Consider the following 18,094-nt stretch of genomic DNA (forward strand, 5'->3'; position numbering starts at 1 on the left):
CCCCCCCACTGCAGGGCCCCTGCAGCTGGGGGGGGGGGGGGGGAGGCAGGGGATGGGGGGAGCTGGGACCAGTGGGACAGGAATCGAGAACAGGGTGTGGAACGGAGGACCAGACTGCCAGGGGTGGACCATGAGGCTGTGGAGCTGAGTTCTGTCTGGTGAGCAACACGAGGTCCTTGGATGTTTTCAAGCTGAGAACCCAGGGCTCACATGGGCACATGGAGGGGTAATGAATGGGATCCACAGGAGGGTGTGGGAGACGAAGGTATGGGGACGGATGTGGTGGTGGAAAGAGACAGGAGATGAAGCTACAGTGAACGGGTTGGTCTGTACAGTTCTCTGCTGCACCGCTCTCCACCTCCCGAGCCTCCCGCCCTCCATCTCCACCTGCCAAGCGCCTGGATTAGGCCTGACAGGGTGCACTACCCAGAGTACCTGCCTTCTGACGCCTCCTGCTGGCTCACAGAGAGGATCTTCTTGAAACAGATCTTCTTGAAACACCATCATGTTAAACGCCCACAACTCATCTCTGTACGTGAATTTCATTTCTGTTTTTCGTCTGCCTTCTTTCCATCACTCTGCTCACGCTGCTGCTCACCCAGGCCCACCAACCAAGGTCAAGGACTACATTTCAAGACTAAACTAGCGACTTCTGATGATGGTGCTGCAAGTGCTCACAATTACGGGAAGGCAGACAAACCGAAGAAAATTACACGTGTGTGGCAGAACACCGGCCGCTCAGACTCCGATCCCGCCACTTACGACAGGATGACCCTGTCCAGTTGGTTATTCTCCCTCAGCCTCAGTTTCTCATTCTAGACACAAGAGTTTAACTGCCCACAGCTGTGATGGAGGCTGGAAGCACAGACAGAAACAAAGTACTTTGTGTGGTGCCTGGAGAATGGTGTGTGTCCAGTGGAAAATATATCACAAGGTTATATACCCACATACCCACACTTTTTCCACATCACCTGCCAATCAGACTTTTCTGTTCTCCAAAAGCATGCCGTATATTTAACTTTCCTAATTTCCGTATCTTCCATACATCCCACCTCCCAGTTCCAGGCAAATGCAGACTTCTTCCCTTTCTAGGATCCCAACAGATTTGTTTTCCCGCTGCATATTATCTACTGACGGTAGGGCTGTGAAGACAGCTAAGCTAACCACTTTCATCACAGCTGAATTTTGTACATCTTTACCCCATATTTCTTCTCCTACCCCAGCAAGAGACCCAAAGGTATGTGTTATAATTCTCTCAAAAGCTCTATTAGGGAATGAAAAAAATGTTTAGTACACAGAAAACTTTAGACATTACCAACTTTGAGAAACTTCACTGGTAAATAATTCCTGGCAAAAGAATACAAATCACCATCATTTTAACGTATTTCAAATTCATATACTCACAGAAAACTATTTAAAAAATTGCCAAACAAATGATCTCTGCAGAGCCTTAGAGAAGTCCCCAAGGGATCACTGTCTAACAACATACAATTCAGCTCATTTTCTTGGATTTTGGACTGAGGTAACTAAAATGGTTCAGTTTTCTCCTCAAAACAGGTAGAACAACAATGAGGCATCACTACACATCTATCAGAATGGCTAAAATCCAAATCATTGACAACACCAAATGCTGGTGAGGATGTGGAGTAACGGAACTCCCATTCACTGCTGGTGGGAATGTAAAACAGTACAGCTACTCTGGAAGACAGTTTGTCTATTTCTTTCAAAATTAAGCACACTCTCACCATATGATCCAGCAATCATGCTCCTTGGTATTTAACCAAATGAGTTGAAAACTTTCATCTACAAAAAATGCATACCTGAATGTTTATAGCAGCTTTATTCATAATTGCCCAGATGTGTAAGCAACCAAGATGTCCTTCAGCAGGTAAATGGATAAACAAAATGTGGTACATCCAGACAATGGAATATTATTCAGTAATAAAAAGAAATCAGCCTCAAGCCACAAAAAGACATGGCGGAAACGTAAATGCATTTTTGCTAAAGGAGAGGAGCCAATCCGAAGAGGCCACAAAGGTATGATTCCAATTATATAGCACTCTGGATAAGGCTAAACTACGGAGACAGTAAAAGATCAGTGGTTGCCAGGGTTTAGGGGAGGGACGGAGGGATGAGGAAGTGGAACACGGGGTAATTTTAGGGCAGGGAAGCTGTTCTGTAGGATATCGTAATGGTAGATACCTGTCATTACATGTTTATCAAAATCCACAGAAAGTACCACACAAAGCGTGACACTTACTGCAAACAATGAACTTTAGTTAATAAACTAGTACTGGCCCATCAACTGTAACAAACGTGCCACACTAACAGAAGATGTTAATAATGGGGACCCTGGGGATAGATGGAAGGACCTCTATACTTTCCTCTTGATTTTTCTGGAAACCTAAAACTGCTCCAAAAAATAAAGTTTATTAATTGGAACAAAACCCATATGAAAGAATTGTGGCTTCAGTACTGCAAAGGAACTTCAGTCACTGTCTGAACCCACTCCCGCTCTAGCGAGCTCCTGCTCTATCCCTGGCATGTGGTTACTTATGCAGCCTCCAACTGCACACTTTTGGTGACAAGTCACTTATTTCCTAACCAATTCATTTTGTATCTATCACAACTGGCACAAAGCACAAGTGTGATACCTTTAGAAAGCAAGGAGAACTCTGTGCAGTCTTGTACAGAACCAAGACACGTTCCTATAAATCTCCTCTACTCGAAGAATCATGGAACAGGGCGCCTGGGTGGCTCAGTGGGTTAAGCCGCTGCCTTCGGCTCAGGTCATGATCTCAGGGTCCTGGGATCGAGTCCCGCATCGGGCTCTCTGCTCGGCGGGGAGCCTGCTTCCCTCTCTCTCTCTGCCTGCCTCTCCATCTACTTGTGATTTCTCTCTGTCAAATAAATAAATAAATAAAATCTTAAAAAAAAAAAAAAAAAAAAAGAATCATGGAACAGTAGGAGCTAGAAAAGACTTGAGAGATCTTGTGGTTTACTCCCCTCATTTTACTGAGGAGAATACCAAGAGAAAGAGAGGAACAGTCTTAGAGAAATTACAAGCTACGTGAATCAACCAACTAGCCCAGAGGACTCCCAAGATGAAGACTTACCGCTTAGGCTTGAAGACGACTTTCTGTCCTCCTTCAAGTATCAGTAAGGCTTTCAGTTGTGTCCCTTTATAACCCACATCAGCTTTAATGATTTTCTTGGTGGCCATGGCATGCATGATTGCCCCCAGCTCTGGTGTCTCTTCTGGGTACACTTCCCGGGGAACCACCCACTGGGCCGCAATCTCCCAGGGGGACTGCAAGGTGTGGTCCAGCTTGGGCACCAGCTCCACCCTCAAGCCAGCCATCATTCTGTGGAAAGCCCTCTGGTCCTCTCGGTTTGCGGCTGATGTGTCCAGGTTGTCAATCAGGAAAACTTTGGTGAAGATGAAGATGACAAGAAGAATCGCTAAAAGCACAACTCGCTGCTTTAGCTTCATGTTGGCCTCTTTTCTTTCTCCCCTGACCCACTCTCTCTCACTTAGCAAGGAGAGCAGGTGGCGACAGTCAGCAAGAAGAGTCCATGCTTACACGCACTGGTCCATTTCTTCACTGCAGTGCCTCCCACAACGCCTGCAAGGCCAAGCACAGAGCAATGTTCAGTCAGAAATCCCGTCCCTTCCACCCCAAATCTTCTGTGACCCTCCAGCATCTTACTCACTCTTTTATCCTTGCTAATCCCATGCCTGAGAGGACCCAATAGTTTAAAACAAACCAGCGTGGAGAAGGACTTCATAGGTGAGAACCGGGTACAAAGGAAAATTTAAAGCAAATACTCCTGTTTCAATAGTGTGCAGAGTCAGCCAGGAAGCCCCAGACTGGCTACAAATCCCAGAACAGAACACCAACACAGCGAGGAGAAAGAGCATGACGAAAGCAACGCAAAGAGACGCCTAACTCCTTCACTTTCATTTTTACCTTTCAAAATCCATACAGGACTTTTGACCATCTAAAACCACCAGTATTTGGAAACTTTCCAGTTCTTATCTCCTCTCAATGTTAAGTTTTATGACACGCTGTAAGTCAGGAACTTCTAAAAGTGCCACGGAGGATCCAGAGGACAGCAGTAACTCCTCCGAATCCCAACCCCCAGCCACCCCGGGAGCGCCTAGCATGCTGCTCACGTATTTAAATACAACACCCACATGCACAGCTCTACTTCATCAGTTTTCCAGTAGTTATTTTTCAAAATGAAAATCCCTATAAAATAGGGATAATTAAATCTAGATAAATTAAGTAAAGGAAAAACCTAGCCCTATCCCCCTGGCTATTAGAAGAACATGACCAGGAAGTGAAACGTGATGCTGTAGCAACACGAGGGAGTCTGGGCTGGTGGGGCACCTGACAAAGGGACCGATGCCACAGACGTCAAGCAGCACCTGCTTCCAGTGTGGAGCGGGCCGCACTCTGGTCAGATCTCAAGCTCACAGATTCCAAACACAAGATTTCTGCTAGGCTATTAGGAACACACGGTTCAGTCTCATTTGCATGCTACCGGGTAGCTTTCTGCTCCGCGCATGAGCCTGCTGTGCTGTATGCCTACCGATGACATAGCACGGGGCCGAGACAAAGAGGACAGCATGCTAAGTGGGAGCCCCTTCACTCTCCAATTCCTTAACAACTCACACCATTAACTCAAGACACAATGCCACTACGAATGACAGGGCAGACTCCCAGCCCAACCGGAGACTACTCTCCTGGTAACAGCTGGAAACACATGGAAACCCAGAAGACCAGGGCAACCATGTGTTCCAAGGGCAACAACTTGCGGCCACAAGCATGCTGCCGGGCCCTTCATCCTTCGTCCACCCCTTTCCTCGTTTGCAGGAAGAGGCGGAACGTCAGAGTCCAGCTTGAATTCTAATGGTCTCCACCTGTTTGGTGTCATCCTCCTCTCCCAGGGAATACATAACACTTTTAGCTGAAGCCACGGTAATTCCAGTGCATCTAGAGTAACTGTGAGGGTAGTGAGTTTGGTGGGAAACTCAGCACAAGGGTTCTGTGTGATTTCAGGGCCGAGCCGTGCTAGGAGAGTGGATTTCAGAGGCTTCTGCTCATCCCAGCCCAATCTCAACCACACAGCTCCTCCAACGATCTGTTAGAGCAGACAGGCCGTGGCCGTGGTGCCAGTGGTTTCTTTCTCAGCCCCTCCAGCTGCAGAGAGTGACAGGCCTGGGATAATTCTGCTGCCGAGAGGTAAGCAGGGTGAGCAGCCTTCCTCCTCCTGTAAAGCATTCTTCAGGACTGAAGTGTGGTTAACCCAGACTTTAGCATAAATTCCTCCCTTGTGCTACAGAAACGTATCATACCTAAACACCATAAACGCTGGGGAGATTGAGGTGGTTTTTTTTTTCCCCCTCACTAATGCAATAGGAAGTTCCAGAAACTCCAAAATTCAAACAAAACAAACTGATTCAGCAGTCTTTTAAGTTCCGAAACCTCACCACCTTCTGACTAGGTCCCCGAAGAACACATTTCTCAATTCAGGGCTACAAACAATGCACCCGCTCAACTAGGACAGGAGTTCACATGATGTGACCTGAAGAGTTCAGCTGTTGCATTATCTTACCGTTTACCTCTGCAGGTTAGGAGTAAGTGCAGGTTGCAAGAAGCGAAATAAGTTTTCTTTTGTGACTCGTCACCACATCCCAGGAGAACAAGGAAGACAGCCATTTGGCATCGTTCTCTGCAACTGCCCTTCATTCCCACAGCCACCAATTTCATTTAGTGCCCCTTCTACTGAGTCACTAAAAGAACTGCCTTCTGGACCTCCAGTTCTCCAGCACGGACCAGATGACGCACTGTTCTGATGGCACACGACTTGTGATTTCTACAGACTCCTCAGCAAGACAGGAAAAGCCTTACCCTAAATGGCTTTGCTTCCCCGGGCATCCATCTTCTCAGCTCCAACCAAAACGGACCGCGACCGTGCTCTGCCGTCCCCGCCATGTGTGGGCCTGAGCTCTGCCCTGGACAGTCTTCATCCTGGGATGTCCTCAAAATTCCTCTTGCTCCTACCTTTTCCCCCATTGTCTCCTGTTTAAGGCCTAATCTGTTTTTTGAGGGCCATCCTCAAAGCCATTTCTGTACCCTCTCCACACCCTTCAGTAATCTTTCTCCTTCAGACCAGCGCTTAACTACATTCTGCCTTGTCCAAGTATCTCCTTGTATGTAGTTTTCAACTGCCCTCTCGGAAACCTGGCTCCTTGGTGATCTCAACTGTCTTCAGATCCCTACAGTGCCCAGCAGGAAACTGAACAAATCACTACAAGTATTTTGGGACTCGTGTTTACTTCCTCCAAGATGCAGGATCACGTGTGTGTGGCCTCTTCATGCCGGCTCTCCTTTATCAGCTGTCCTCTTTCGTTTGGCAGTCTACTTCTCTACCGATGCTCTGACTACTCGGTTTAGTGCAGAGTGTAGTCTCCTTTTCTGAAGAAACACTGCCAGTTCAGAAAAGAGGTTTTCTTTTAGCTGGAAAGCTGCTATTCCTTCAGCCCACAGGGCAAGCACAAAGATTTTTAAGAAATCAGCATTGTAGAGATTATAGTAGAATTTCTAGCAAAAAGTCTCTCCTATGCCCGAAAAATGTATGAGATGCATGATATGGAATCATACCAGTGACATTATACTTTTTACTACCTATATGCCCGAGAAGGGAGGATACCCAGGATGGGGTTTCCACACTGCGTTACCGTCTTGTGTTATTGGAAACAGCAGCATACATGTTATGCACTCTGCAAACTGGGTTCCTAAGAAGATACCCCATTACAGACACTAAGGAAATTAAAGCAGGACCAGAGTATATTCCAAATTCTTCATGAAAAATTTACTGGCATTCCCAGAGGACTCTGCCTGCTCTGTTTCATGTCTTTACCTCCTCTCTTGAATGTTTCCAACAGTGTAACACCATCCAGTTTATATTATAGTCATTTATTTTAATGGTTCTGTTATGTGGAACACAGCCTACCTCAAAGAACAAATAGACTCAAGGTGGGGCGCCTGGGTGGCTCAGTGGGTTAAGCCGCTGCCTTCGGCTCAGGTCATGATCTCAGGGTCCTGGGATCGAGTCCCACATCGGGCTCTCTGCTCAGCAGGGGGCCTGCTTCCCTTCCTCTCTCTCTGTGATCTCTTCCCTTCCTCTCTCCTACTGTGGTCTCTCTCTGTCAAATAAATAAATAAAATCTTTAAAAAAAAAAAAAAAAAAAATAGACTCAAGGTGATAAGACAAGTCAAAAAATGTTAAGCTCAAAAAAAGGCAATGCAAATGACAGTTTTCATACTAAAAGCTGGCAGAAACTCTCACGTTGGAGTTCTTTATGAAGAATTTTCCTCTTGAGCCCTGGTTTCACCCACAGCTCCATCAGCTCAATGAGGCTTGCTACGGCGGCTCATTCTTCACACTCACACTCTCTCTCTCAGACACACACACACACCATCCTACACATCTGACAGTTGTTTTATGAGGACAAACTTAGGACTATTACGTTGCTTGGGGAGAAGAGATACAGATTCCACAGGACAAAAGTGAGGTCTTAGTATGAAGTCCTCCATTCAGTCCTGGCGGAACAGCTACAGAAACACGTCGGTGCACAGGTTAAGTCACTGTGTGACAAAATATGACGTCTGTGTCTATGTCACTGTGCGAGAAAATATGACATCTGTGGCTGCCGAGGAACACGAGAACACCCGGCTCCTTACTTACTACCTTACTAGGGACTCCCACAAGCCACCAGTGACATTCCAGGCTCGCTGGCATCGGTACTCCCTTGACTCTCCCTCTGATCAACCAACATCTTCACACTATTTCTCCTCAGGTCATGGAGAAGAAATCCCCACCTTTCTGCAGAATGTAACTGAAAGCGAAAGCTTCAGGACTAACCCTTTCTTGTGCTTTCAGTTCAATGGTCCAATCGAGTTCTTTCCACATAAATGGAATGTGGATGTCTGTGACTGTAAAGTACCACGAGGAAATACTCCATGCAGAAGGCTATTAGAGGAAATTTCGGGCACAGCAGGTAGAATTTATTATATAACTAGTATATAATCACATTTAACCACATAACTTCCGTACCCTTGATCTTGCATAGGAGTCACAAGGACCCTTTTATAAACTTCTTCTTTAGTAACAATTGGTTTCAACAAAGCTCTGATGGTCTGTTGAGTATAAGAAGCGGTAATGCCTGAATTTACTTAAGAGTTTTTGGTTGATTATCTACAAAGACAGACACCAACAATTCCTCCCATCAAGAGGTAGAATCTAGGGGTGCCTGGGTGGCTCAGTCAGTTGAGTGTCTGCCTTTGGCTCAGGTCATGATCCCAGGGTCCTGGGATCGAGTCCCACATCATGTTCCCTGCTCAGTGGAGAGGCTGCTTCTCGCTCTCTCTGCCCCTTTCCCCACTCATGTGCTCACTCTCTCTGTCTCAAATGAAGAAATAGTTACAATCTTAAGGAAAAAAGAAAAAAGTAGAATCTATTTTTCCTCCCCTGGAATCCGGGCTGGCTCTGTAACTGACTTTGGCCAACAGAATGCAGTGGAAGCAACTGTGTGCCAAGTCTGGGCCTACTCCTTAAAAGACCTGGCAGCTTCCTGCTGGGACCCAACCACTACGTAAAGCAGCTTGGGCTAGACTACTGAATGATGAGGGACCCAGACGGAGAGAGAGGCCTGGCCAACCCCAGCTGAGGTGCCAGACACAGAAGAGAAGCCATCTCAGTTCCACCGGAGGTCCCAGTTGAATGGGGTCATACATGTGATCCAGAAGAACCAACAGGCTGAGCCCAGCTGACCCATATGATGGTAAGAAAAAACAAGTAACTATTTTAAGCCACTAAATTTTGGGGTGGCTTGTAAAATCCAACATTCTCATGTCTAGTCTGTCCTTATTAACTATTTTGGAGACATTAAAAATATTGAGGGAAAAGACAGAGAAATAAATCATGTCACTGAAAACAATTCTCTCAGGAAGAAGGGAAATGTTAAAGTAACCATTAACTATAAATAAACATTGGATTATAAATTGTTAGGTTATATTTGTAAATGATTATTAATGCCTTCTACAGAGCGATAAGCTCATTATGAAAGTTATACACCATTTCTACTTTTTTTTGTCGTCATTGCAGATGCTTAGGAAGATACATAATTAAGGTCTTTTTAAGGTAGCACAATGAAAAAATATACTTACCTGGATCATTTACTAAATAAAGTCCATTTACATACTTCAGAACAATCAAGGCTAACCCAGCACCCTCACACAAATACACATGCCCGATTTATAAAACCTACCATTCACCCTTTAGCCAAAGCATAACTAGTAGCAAATATCACAACCTTTCAGTACGAAAAAAGTTAGAAACATATACTTTCACCCTGGGCTGAGGCTGTTATAATGCCCTTTTGTTTTTTAATTGGAAGTGACATCAGAACATTATGCTACATTATTATTAACTGTTCCCTAGAAATAAATGCAGTTTCTCCTGATGGTTACTGGCAATTCTACGTAAAATCAGAGCATTCAGAAATCTTCCCACTTAGCACTGTATGCTTCTCCTTTATAGGAAGTCAAAGCACCAATACCAAACGGCATCAAGTGTTTAGCACCTGAATAAATCCTGAGTATGCCCAGAAAACCAGCCCATTACTGCACTGCCATCCACTGCTACCACAAGAGCACATTTTATTTCATCTTCAAATAGGAGTCTTCAACTAAAACAAAAATACCATATTAATCAGTATCTACATATAGTTTTCCTTTCTGTGCTAATTCTTTGCTTAAGAAATAGCTTCTTAGAGGGGCGCCTGGGTGGCTCAGTGGGTTAAAGACTCTGCCTTCGGCTTGGGTCGTGGACCTGGAGTCCTGGGATTGAGCTCCACGTCAGGCTCTCTGCTCGGTGGGGAGTCTGCCTCCCTCCCTCTCGCTCTCTCTGCCTGCCTCTGCCTATTTGTGATCTCTGTCAAATAAATAAAATCTTTAAAAAAAAAAAAAAGAAGAAGAAGAACGAAATAGCTTCTTAAGGACAAGTACCATATGATTCACTCATATGTGGAATTTAAGAAACAAAACAAAAGAACAAAGTGGGGGGAAGAAACAAACCAGAAAAAACAACAACAACACCCCACACCCTTAACTATAGAAAACTGGTGGTTACCAGAGGGGAGATGGACGGGAGGATGGGTGAAGGAGATTAAGAGTACACTTATCAAGATGAGGAATGAGCAATGTGTAGAGTTGTTGAATCACTACGCTGTACACTTGAGACTAATATAACACTGTACGTTAACTACACTGGAATCAAAATAAAATTAAAAAAAAAGAAATAGGTTAATTCACCTGCTTATTCCAAATAAAAACTCTTCCAAGGCAGAAGTGTTAAGAGGGATGCACTGGATTCAGAATGCCTACTTTATCACCTATGATGGGACTTGGGAAAGTGACTTAATGTGTAACCTCTCTGGGCCTCAGTCCTTTCATATGAAAAGTAAAATAAAAACACTATGATCTAACTCACAAAGTTGCTAAACATGAATGACATTACCATATACACTGTGCTAAAATTAGTGCCTGGACAACCCATCGTGATCCCTTGTTAGTCATTATTACCAGGTCACAAACCCATAGAGGACGATCTGAATGACAAAGAAAATAAACCTGTCTAGTCATGTTGTCTTTTGGGTTGCAGAGTGTGGGAATAAATTCCCAAGTCACATTATAGAAAGTTTCCATGGTCTTCTATTCCTGAACAAATCCTTTCCTCAACTGGAAGACTAGCTAAGACTGCAGGCCAGTAGGTGTCTTTAAAATGGGTACCGTGTGAAGCAGAACACTGGGAGGCTACGTCACTAATTGGACCAACCTATTTCTCTTCTCTACAAAGTTCAAGTCTAATTTCAGTCAATGATTAAAAGCATTAGGTTCTTCTATTCCATGAAAAAGGCTGAAGTAAAAGGCCTTCTTCAGTTTGGAAAATTAGCTCTCTGTTTTAAAGATGATAGCACTGCATGTCCTAAAGCTCTCTCTTTAAAGATTTGAGAGAGAAAGCATGTGTGTGCACTGGAGTGGGGGAGGGACAGAAGGAGAGGGAGAATCTTCAAGGAGACTCCCCACTCATCACAGAGCCTCCATGGGGCTCACTCCTACAACCGTGAAATCATGACCTGTGCTGAAACCAAGAGTTGGATGCTTAAGAGACTGAGCCCCCCAGGTACCCTGTCCTAAAGTTCTTTTTTTTTTTTTTTTTTTTTTAAAGATTTTATTTATTTATTTGACAGAGAGAGATCACAAGTAGGCAGAGAGGCAGGCAGAGAGAGAGAGGAGGAAGCAGGCTCCCTGCTGAGCAGAGAGCCCCATGCGGGACTCGATCCCAGAACCCCGAGATCATGACCCGAGCCGAAGGCAGTGGCTTAACCCACTGAGCCACTCAGGCGCCCCGTCCTAAAGTTCTTAAGGTATGCCTTAAGAGTAACTTAAAGCTACAGGTATAGAAAATTGAATTCCCACATAGTCCAAATTACCCCAAGTGTTACATGTTCCTCATTGTTTTCACTTCCACTTAAACATTTATTCATATCCATAAACTCACAATGCCCTACATGAACTCCTCTAACAGTTTCTTGTGAAGGAAGCCAACTAAATGTGATATCACTAGGCATTAACGAGGCATTAAGGTAGCCTTTCTTCCTGGGTGTGAGAGCAAAAACGAAACAGGCAATAAAGAGTGTTTGCTTCCTCTGAAAAAATTCAATTCCTGCAACCTGTCCCATTTAAAGATTTATTTATTTGTTTATTTGAGAGCGAGAAAGAGCACACATGAGAAGGGAGAGGTCAGAGGGAGAAGCAGACTCCCCACAGAGCTGGGAGCCCGATGTGGGACTGGATCCAGCGATTCTGGGATCATGACCTGAGCTGAAGGCAGTTGCTTAACCAATGGAGACACCCAGGCACCCCAACCTGTCCCATTTAAACCTTGATTTAGGGCAACTCTCTAACCCTATTCCTTGAAAAATGAAAAGAAAAAATCTTTAGCTCATACTTCTAGTGAGGTTTGTTCTAAAAAACCAACAGAGGCTGTGGTCACTGATCTAGAAACCCTGTAGGAATGCCTAAGAATTTGCATTCTGTTTCAAATGGGCCAGGTAAAAGGAACCTTCCCACGTTCTAGGTATTTCACTGCTCAATCATCACTTTATAACCCCCATGGAAGACTGTAGCATAGAATGTAATTCCCATATAGTGCAGAAATATGGATTTCAAAAAATGTAACATTTTCCTGTTTTCCATCTTTACTTTTCAATTCATTAGAGTTTTTGGAAAGGTGTATTAGCTTTATGCAACAGTAACACCTGACATTATTAGCCTCACGTTCCAGGTGTCTCAAGCTGATGGGCCACAGGTCACTCTAGAAATGGCAACAGCAGGGGGCGCCTGGGTGGCTCAATGGGTTGAGCCGCTGCCTTCGGCTTGGGTCATGATCTCAGGGTCCTGGGATCGAGTCCCGCATCGGGCTCTCTGCTCGGCAGGGAGCCTGCTTCCTTCTCTCTCTCTCTGCCTGCCTCTCAGTGTACTTGTAATTTCTCTCTGTCAAATAAATAAATAAATAAAAATCTTTAAAAAAAAAAAAAAAAAAAAAGAAATGGCAACAGCAGAACCCCTACGCAGGTCTGGGCTGAACTGAGGCTGAGTGGCTCCAGATATGATCCCTTTGTTAAAATATGAGTGTAAATACACACACACACACAGTTTTGGGCATGCCTGTCTCCTCTACTTTTCCATGACTTCCTCAAGGACAGGGGATATATTTTACTCTCTTCGTACCTCCACAGAAGCTGGCACAGTGCAAGGTGCAAGAGAGGTGCTCAATACATCCCTACTGAAGAAAAGGAGGGGAGAGCAAGGGAGAGAAAGATTTAAGGTCAGAAAAGTTTCTTCGGCTCCTTGGTCTAAAGATGGTCTCTTTTACAAAGAGAAACTAAGTCCTGTAATGAATTCAGAAATACAGTACAGCAAAAAAAAAAAAAATAAATAAATAAAAAGTAGAAATATCAAACATATATACCAATGTTATTCATCCAATTTTAAACTGCTGCCTCTGTATACCCTGCTTCCACCCTTCAAAGCAGTGACTACTGCCAACCTTGTTCCTGCCGCTGACTGGGACTGGGAATGAAGACGATCTGCAAATGCTAAGAAGATTGGAGATGGTCCAAGACGCTGCCCAAGAGTGACACAAGACGGGGCTGGAACCAGATCTTCAATCTGGCCTCGCATTCTGAAATGCGAACTGACACTTAGTACTTCTATATAATTTTCTCTGTTCTGCAGAAGACCCACAGGAACACAAATGTACCCAGAGCGCAAGGTCGCTATCTAAACCAAGGATAAGAAATAAGGAACCAATAAGAAAAAGCTCTCGGGCAGCCAAAGCTGTGGTCCCCAAGTGCATCCGCAGACGGGGAAGGGTGGCAGACCCTCGCCCAGCGCACCTGGCTGTTCTATGTTCGAGCGGGGAGCAGTCATCTGGGCAGCTACTCCACCGAAGATCAGAAGCTGCCAATTTAAAGAGGGCAGCAGGGACACTAACAACAGCCGAAGTTCAGCTTTCCCACCTCTGAAAGAAGAGCCCGACTACTAAAAGCGGATTCAATAATTCAAAACGCAGAGGGAGCACACAGCCTGCATGTTTTTTTTTTTTTTTTTAAAGATTTTATTTATTTATTTGACAGACAGAGATTACAAGTAAGAAGAGAGAGAGGAGGAAGCAGGCTCCCTGCTGAGCAGAGAGCCCGATGTGGGGCTCGATCCCAGGACGCTGGGATCATGACCTGAGCTGAAAGCAGAGGCTTTAACCCACTGAGCCATCCAGGCGTCCCCAGCCTGCATGTTTTGATTGTTTCAAAGCCTTGCTCGATTACGGTCACTAATGGAAACTAGTAGCACCACCTCAAGTCCGTGAGAGAAAGGTGAAACCCTACTGTTTGAGAAGCAAACAAACCACGAAATTTTTTTCCACAATAGTATAGCCAAAACAAGAGCTTCCACACGTTAACACCTTACTCCCTAAAAACAGAAGAGGGATGGCACTGCCACAGACAGAGAGTGGAAAGTATTTGAGGGCATGGTAGGACAGGCTGGCCCTGTACGTGCCCTGTTACACACTCACCATTTCATATTCCCTGACCTCCTTTTATCATGTACCCATGACACATGATACACCCTCCCCTCTGTAGGGCTTATTTCCTTGTCAGAAAGTACAAACCTTCAAACACACACCAAAGCTCTTTTCTGCAGCAGGCTCCATTTCTTATCTCCTCCTGGGATGAAAGATGCACCCCCAAGACTCATCAAGCCTGGAGCAAGGCCTTTCTTTCCTCTTTTGCTTTTAAATAGGCAAAACAAAAATCCCAAGTGAGATCTCTGCATCATATTCTCTCCGAGATGGCTCAAGCAGTCATAGTGATATTTTAAGTTGGTCAGTTGCAAAGTAAGGTCTCCTGGATCCTAGGTGTGGGTGAAGGAATTCATTAGTCCTTGGTGGGGGTCACCGAGGCAGCTCAAGTTCGGAAAAGAGGGAGAGAGATTATACAGGTTTGGAATGAGGAGCTGCAGGAGAAGTACTTCGGGGAGGGACAGCTCTCCCTTCCCATCCCGCCACAGAAGGGATGAAAAGATGCGCTATCAGGGTCAATGATAATGGCGTGGCCATTACCAAGAACTCCAGTTCTTCTCTTAGGGCAAAAATATCGACTACCAATCCAACTGCTCAATTAGTCTAGCCAGAAAAGGCTCCAGGAGCCAAGTCTGTGAAGCTGTGCCTAACCAGGGCACCACAAGCTGCCCCCAGACAGCTAGAATACCAAACAGTCACAGAATCAAAGTGCAAGGCAACTCCAGTATGGAATACCCTTCACAGATGCCCACCCTTTTTTTTTTTTAAGGACTATTTAGCTATTTTGTTCTATTACATTAGATGTTTTATATGTTTCTATTTTCAAGATTGGTTTCAGTTCAAAGGGGCTCAGTTACAATAGCACATAGCTCTAACTCTTAAAGATTTTATAGTAAATGGAAAGTACCAGATCATATCTGCTTTTGCATGAAATTGAATCTGATTATTAATATTTGGTAAGCCTTCAACTCTACCCTTAAAGCAATGTACAGATACCCAGCTCAATGGCAACTTTCAACAGTAATCTGCAACACGTTTTCCTGTCCTTTTTTTCTTAACGAAGAGAGGAACTAGCCAATTCATGTACTAGAGTATTTCCCCTTCCTTCATACTGTGTTCCATTCATTCATTCAACCACCAAACATTTCCTGCATACCTACTATGCACTCCGCATTTCAGGTGCACAGAGAAAAGTAGGCCAATTATCATCACTGTTAAAACATACTGTAGTGCCTTGTCGTGAAGTATACTTCCTACCTCAATCTATAAAACCACATGGCACTTAGTCCCAGGGTGACCTGACATCAGCTTCAGAAGACTGTCTCCTTTTCATTGCTTGCAACTGTGGCTACAGGATGAGACAGCACCAATGACGAGACAACCACTGTGGCTGCTATTTTAAAAAGTTATCAATTCAAGACCTAAAGTGTCTGGCTTCAGGGCTCACACCGCAGAAATGATGGTCACACAAAGCGTAGGAAGCTGAAGTTTGCCCTGCAAGTAAACAAACAAACTTCATTTAGAAATTCACAATTCAGAAAAGACAGAAAGCAGAAGCTTTCAGGCTCTGTGAGAGAGCTGGAGGCCACAAATGGAAATGAAGAGAATGGACTGAAAGTCAGAGTTATCAACTCAACATAAAATAATTCTAGGATGTACCAGGTTAGATGGTACAGACAGTGATTTGTTTGTTTGTTCCCTAATTCAAAGTACCCAGAAAGACGAGCAGGGCAAGTGTTTTCAAGTTTTCACTCTTTAACCAAATCTTAGTTAATTGCCTATTGGCTTCAGAGAAAGAGCAGAACAAATCCATACCGCATTTTCACCAACCACACTGAAGAGAAGCTGTGGGCTCCAAGATTTGACCATCTTTTGTCCAATCCATTCTATCACCACACTTTCTTGTGCATGAGGCCGAGAATCCCAATTACTTGCTTGTGCCTTTTTATTCTCCTTTGATAAGCACTTTCAAATGCAGAATCCACTCCTGTTGACTTATTCCACCGCGGGGTACTAGGGACTGAAGTCCAAGGACTTCATAAGCTTCAGAAAAGTTATTAACTTCAAACAGAACGTTAATTTTAAATTTACCTTGGCTCTGAGTCTAGGGGAATAATTTAGTATCCTTAACACTTGTACCACAGCTTCCCAAAGCCACGTCTTGATGACCAATAATATACGTGGAAGGTCTCTATGGCTTTGCTCAAAAGTCCTGCATAAACTCAAGGAAAAGGCACACTGAGTTCTCTACCTCAATTTTAAAAATTAACCCCAATGAAATTTATGTATTAATTTATAACACCAGGAAAATGGGAACAGTTAGCAAACACCAATCTTAATCACCAGAGTACAAATGTATAAAGTCCTACAGTTTAAAAGCTAGAAGATCCCACATTCCTATTCCCTCTTTTCAAGGTGAGAAATCCAATCTCCAGAGGGAAACTGGCTGTGTGGGGAGGGGAGGACCCTGAAATCTGTTTCTAGCTAACCACAAGTCGCGGTACCAAGCATCTCTAATTTTCCCAAATTATAAACTCATCACCCATTCGAGCGATGATAGAGCCATTTAAAGGACTAAAATTCCATAACCACCAGTCATGCCCTGTCCTCTCCACTTTCCCTCCAACATCCTTCCATCCCTTGTCTTCCCACCAGAAGACCTGCGGACAACAGAAGCCTGATGAGGAGGAAACTCTAATCAGATCCGACCATCAAGGTTGCAGCTTGACAAGTGCTCACATTCATCATTAATGGCAACGTTTCGGCTCGCTTTTAATCGCGGGGCTCTCACACCCGGAAATGAAATCTCAAGCGCAATCCACTTCGGACTACCGTATCATTTCCTTAAGTTGTGCCCGACTGCGAGTACGGGGTCCACGACCCCGAGAGACCGTTGACCCCGGGCACGGTTACCCCGCCTCCCGCCTCGGGCCTGGTGGTCACTTGCGCTTCTCAGCCACGAGGTGGGCCCGCCGGCGCGCGATCCTCCCTGGGCCGCCGCAACGGGCGCTCGGCGGGACTCGAGGGCGGCACCGGGGCCAGTCGCCTCTGGAGACGCCGCCTGGGCGCGAGGGGCGCTCACTTAGAAGGACCCCGGGCGGCCCCAGGTAAGGCCGCGCCTCAGGCGGGCCGAGGAGGCGCCCCTCCAGCCGCGCCCGCCCGCAGGAGCCCGCCGGGGGGCCAGCGAGGCGGGGCGGGCGGCTCGGGCCGGTCTCCGAGGCGGTAGCCAGGCCAGACCCCGGACCCGCCCGCAGCCGCTCGGGGACCGCTCGAGGCACCGGCGTCCGGCCCCTCTGGGAGGCGTCCCGCCCCCAGGCGGCCCCAGCCCGGCGCGCGCCACGCACCGCGCCCCGCCCGCTGGCCGGCCCGCACTTTCCCGCCCGCCGCGCCGGGGGCGGGGGTCGCCCGCCCTCCCCGCCCCCCCCGCCCCCCCCGCCCCCACGCCGCTCACCTGCTGGGCCCTAGGCTCGTTCCATGGCCTCCCGCGCGGTGCGGTGCGGTGCGGCCCGGCCGCCCCCGCCGCCTCCGGGGAGGGGCAGCCCCACGCCGCGCTCACCGCCCCCAGCCGCCGCCGCCACTGCGGCTCCCGCCCACCCCCTGCCCGGCCATTCCCTGGCCACTCTCCCCGCGCAGTGCCGGAGGTCCCACACCCACCCTCCCGCCTCCGCGGCGCCCGACTGTTGGTACCGTCCTAGCGTAACGCCTTCCTCGCGACCAATCCCAGGGCTCACTCTGCGAGGCCCCGCCCCCGCCCTCTGGTGGGCGGGCCTACCCGCCTCGCTGTGGACGGCCCTCCTTAACCCTTCCCGTCCCAGCACGGCCCCGTTTAACTCCCTGGGTTCCGGCTCCCATCGCTCCTCCTCCTTTTCCCTGCCGC

The 18,094-nt window shown here is 46.4% G+C and overlaps 1 protein-coding gene across 7 annotated transcripts in view; it reads right to left on the reverse strand.

Moving 5' to 3' along the window:
* Window positions 1-17,808, reverse strand: part of FAM20B (FAM20B glycosaminoglycan xylosylkinase) — a 43,840-nt gene extending 26,032 nt beyond the window's left edge. Inside the window, exons 1-5 of one of the 7 annotated variants that reach the window (XM_059145614.1) lie at window positions 17,669-17,795; window positions 15,475-15,711; window positions 14,308-14,549; window positions 6,347-6,496; window positions 3,117-3,626 (exon numbers count right to left, since the gene is read on the reverse strand). In XM_059145614.1, coding sequence (XP_059001597.1) covers window positions 3,117-3,493 — 377 coding nt within the window. In that variant the 5' untranslated portion in view covers window positions 3,494-3,626; window positions 6,347-6,496; window positions 14,308-14,549; window positions 15,475-15,711; window positions 17,669-17,795. Of the gene's footprint in view, window positions 1-3,116; window positions 3,627-6,346; window positions 6,497-14,307; window positions 14,550-15,474; window positions 15,712-16,032; window positions 16,866-17,668 lie in introns of those variants that run through there. The other 6 variants (XM_059145612.1, XM_059145613.1, XM_059145615.1 and 3 more) reach the window with 6 other exon arrangements.
* Between the last annotated feature and the right edge of the window lie 286 nt (window positions 17,809-18,094).

Source organism: Mustela lutreola, chromosome 14 (genome assembly GCF_030435805.1).
Source record: "Mustela lutreola isolate mMusLut2 chromosome 14, mMusLut2.pri, whole genome shotgun sequence".
Lineage (NCBI taxonomy): Eukaryota > Metazoa > Chordata > Mammalia > Carnivora > Mustelidae > Mustela > Mustela lutreola.